General features: G+C 43.7%; 1 protein-coding gene across 1 annotated transcript; it reads left to right on the top strand.

Moving 5' to 3' along the window:
- The first annotated feature begins 824 nt into the window (after positions 1 to 824).
- LOC113772946 (short-chain dehydrogenase reductase 2a) lies at positions 825 to 2,056 on the top strand. Its single transcript, XM_027317442.1, has 3 exons — positions 825 to 907; positions 1,162 to 1,835; positions 1,872 to 2,056. Exons 1-3 carry the CDS (start codon positions 825 to 827, stop codon positions 2,054 to 2,056), a joined length of 942 nt encoding a protein of 313 aa, XP_027173243.1.
- Positions 2,057 to 4,027: the final 1,971 nt, after the last annotated feature.

The raw sequence follows: 4,027 nt of genomic DNA, 5'->3' as shown, positions 1-4,027 counted from the left end.
AAATGTGGGGATTGGAAAGAATAGCTGACAAAAACTTTACAACATTTTAGACAATCGCAAATTACTATAATCCAGGAAAAGCTCTACATTATACATACGCATATGTGCTTGTGTGTGTATGTATATTTGTGTATATATATATATACATATATACATGCACTTAAGTTTGCGAAATGGGAGATGGAAAGAAGAAGACTGGCAAGTGGCAACTGGCAAAGAATAGGCAGAAAAAGAGGAGGACAGTGAAGCCACAAGGGTGGCATTGAAATTGAAAGGAGAACGAAGACGCATACATACATATACGTATATGTGTGAAGTGGGAAAGTTAAAAGAAGGAAGGCCGTGTCAAGAGTAGTTGTGAGGGGAATCCCAATTCCCCAACCCCAAGCCAAAAAGCGTAAATTAGTCAGTCTCTGTGGGAAGATGGAAATGGGAATCATCAGAATATTGATTGGGACGATGATTATTATATACTATAAGACTAGTACTGGCTGCTACTACTAATTAACTTGCCTGTTGCACTCTAGCACCAGTAGTGCTAGGTTGCTTACCCCACGCAACGCAAAGCCTGAATCCTCCTGAACTGAAGCGGAGCACCCAACCACCACCACCCTTCCCTCCCCACTTGCTTGCTTTAAGTTTAATACTACCCCTCGCATTCTTCTCTTCTGCCCTATAAAATTCTCTGATCTTCTTCCTCCCATTTACCTACTGCACCCCAAAAAATACGTATATATATATATAATATCCATTTTGCTCTTGCTCGTCCTGCTTATAAATAATCTCCTTTTGATTTCATCGTCTTCGTCTCTCATCTCGCGATCATGCCTGCCCAAGTGGTGCCTGATCAGAAAAACTTGCCACTGATTAACAAAGAGAGCACCGCTGCCCCTTTCACTCCCCGAAGGTACTACTATATATGTAACTCATCATTTATGTGCCTTAAATTAATCCATGCATGTCCCTCTCGTCGCTCACTCATGCTACTAGCTAGTATGCATTTACATTCATCATGCACCGTATGATGATGATAACTCAATTCGTGACATGAAATTTAGCAATTAAGTTGATTGAGTTTAATCAATAATGGTTTTCAAAAGAATTAACCACCCCTCCTTAGTTCGTACATATATATATATATATAAAATGAATGGATCACAGGCTGGAAGGGAAGGTAGCAATAGTGACGGGTGGAGCCAGGGGCATCGGCGAAGCAACTGTGCGACTGTTTGCAAGACACGGGGCTAAGGTGGTGATCGGGGACGTGGAGGACGTTCTTGGACATGCGCTGGCCGGCTCATTGTCTCCTCATGGCGTCACCTATGTTCACTGCGACGTCAGCTCGGAAGGAGACGTGGAGAAGTTAATCCAGTCGACGGTTTCAGGTTTTGGAAGGCTGGACATAATGTTCAACAATGCCGGGGTTCTGGGAAGCCAGGCCAAGCACAAGAAGAGCATCGTGGATTTTGACGCCGAGGAATTTGATCGAATCATGGGGGTCAACGTTCGAGGAGTGGCCCTGGGAATGAAACACGCGGCCCGGGCGATGATTCCCAGGGGAACCGGCTGCATCATCTCGACCGCAAGCGTTGCCAGCGTCCTGGGGGGCCTGGGCCCCCATTCTTACACCGCCTCCAAGCACGCCATCGTCGGGCTGACTAAGAACGCCGCTTGCGAGTTGGGAAAGTACGGGATCAGGGTAAATTGCATTTCGCCGTTTGGAGTGGCCACCCGGATGCTGATCAATGCCTGGAGGAACTCCGATATCGATGCTGCTGAAAATGACGATGACGATGACGATGATGAAGATGCTGCGGCGGCCAGGATGATGAGCAGTAGTAATACGACGGGGTCGGCGGCACTAGCCAGAGAAGCGGTGGAAAAAGCGGAGGAAATGGTGAGAGGTTTGGCAAATTTGAAAGGTGCGACGCTGAGGACTTCGGATATTGCGGAGGCTGCTCTCTATCTGGCCAGTGATGAATCTAGATATGTAAGTGGCCACAATCTTGTGGTGGACGGAGGAATTACTACCTCCAGAAATTGCATCGGCTTGTAAAATCCATGCATCGACCTAACTAGTTATTCATCAGTTTTATTACTAATTCTTTTGCTCTCGCTCTCTATTTTTTCTGTTGTTGGGTTGGGTACGTGTGCACTCCTTTGACCTTAAATCTGGTCTGTCTGATCGATCAAGCAGAATTCGAAATCACTTTCAATTTCTTGCCAGCAGAATACGAACCACAACTAGTATTTGTCATGGTTTCACACACTTGTTAACAGAGCGACTTCATCGAAGGAGACATGTTGCTGTTAGTTCTCCGAGTTATTCGTCCAGCTTCGGAGATTTCTAGATGTAACAAAGCTGTCCACTTTGACCCATCTTTAAATTAAAACTTGCAAACCAAAGACATCCGACCGATGATATGATGGAGTCAGCCTTACGCTTGCCATGAATGAATTCGAAGAGAGATACAAGTCAACTTCAACGCCGGAACACTTTTGTATGATATGTTATGTGCCCATTTGGTCCTATTCTTTGTCCACTCCACATGTACATGTTGCAACACAACACTCAGAAATAGACAAGATGCATTACTTACTTGCATCGTCGCATACTAACAATAGACAAGATTCCACACCTTTTTTTTTTTTGAACTTTATATGAGGAATCTTCTTCTTCTACTTGTTACAGTCAAATAGCCATCCAGTTTTCTCGTCAAAATAACAAATGTGCTAACATGCATTCGACGAGAAAAGTAGGCCCTGCCTTGCATTGGAAAGGCTGGACAATAGGATGTCCATTGTTCGTGGCCTGACGTCTTGATCCACTAAGCTGGCCCATTTCCCGCTGCCACCAACACCCCCCCCCCCTTTTTTAATGTTTAAAAGTAGTTCCTTTTTGTTAGTCCTAAGCATAATATTATGCTCGAGACAAATCTCTTTCCTTGGCGGACCACAATTGCTATCGGGCATTGTCCAAACACGGCCTATATATGAATTAGCGTATACTAACTACTACACTCATTAGTATAAACTCATTTGTGGGGTCACTTTTTGATTATTATTTGCCATCGCGTTACCTTCTATGCCTCGAACCTACTAGCATACGTTAGTTTGATTGGACACCCTGCAATTTCCTTTTTCCTTTTTTTTTTTTTGTTGAAAAAAATGTATACGCTTGTGGACATTTGATTGTTGCGAAGAATCCGGAAGGATCTTACGACTCCATGACCTGAGAGCCCATTTTATTAAAGCCCAACAAAAATGCGCAGCACACTAACTTAGATGATGGGCCTCCGAGCGCACCAATATACTTCCAGATTAAACTGCGGCAGAACTCTGAGTCTCTGATGATGATCTGCGGGCCTTCATTTTTCCCAGAGTACCTGCAGAACATCTAAGTATGCAAAGCTCAGCTTTCCATTGCAACTCCCAGAACTTGACGACTTGTTTCAACTTCTCCGATTGTATAATCAACAACACAACCGAGAGTCTATTATTGATATATGTCAGATAAAAAAATAATTAAAAATAGGTTCGTAAAAATTTTTCTACACAAAACTGCAGTCCTAGAAGTCCATTGTTTTCTCTTTAAACCATTTAAACTACAAGAAGATTGCATACAGTTTGCTTGATTTGAAGACTGGTTTGAGGGTGGATAATAATACAGGCAATGGGGTCAGGGGGCTCCATTTTTTTGACTCGTGAATTGGCAGTGGTTACCTAATAGTACATATTTTATTTGACAGCTGCAATGGATTGGGATCTATACAAGTGCGGACCGACCCCCTCGGTCAACGCCAATAAAACAGTACACGTGGAGAAAGAGACGGCTCGTTCGTTATTGGTAGTTATTAGAATGATTAACGTCGCCAATTAATTAGAAAGAAAATCGAAAGGCAGTAGTATACTTATTGATGGTCGTGAATGACGAACAATGATTACCGACGGGACCGCTGGCCTGGTCCTCTGCCCCTTTTCGTTCTCATCCCCCCCTTTGTTTGATGTCAATTGACACGCCAGCTAC

This window comes from Coffea eugenioides, chromosome 6 (assembly GCF_003713205.1).
Source record: "Coffea eugenioides isolate CCC68of chromosome 6, Ceug_1.0, whole genome shotgun sequence".
In the NCBI taxonomy this organism is placed as follows: Eukaryota; Viridiplantae; Streptophyta; class Magnoliopsida; order Gentianales; family Rubiaceae; genus Coffea; species Coffea eugenioides.
This window is presented reverse-complemented; position numbering and strand designations above follow the sequence as displayed.

What these genes read in the sequence shown, in the direction of transcription:
- LOC113772946 (XM_027317442.1), top strand. Translation starts at nt 825, where the DNA reads ATGCCTGCCCAAGTGGTGCCTGATCAGAAAAACTTGCCACTGATTAAC. An exon ending in GCCCCTTTCACTCCCCGAAG is followed by an intron (nt 908 to 1,161) that starts GTACTACTATAT and finishes AATGGATCACAG; the next exon opens with GCTGGAAGGGAAGGTAGCAA. An exon ending in GGCGGCCAGGATGATGAGCA is followed by an intron (nt 1,836 to 1,871) that starts GTAGTAATACGA and finishes CACTAGCCAGAG; the next exon opens with AAGCGGTGGAAAAAGCGGAG.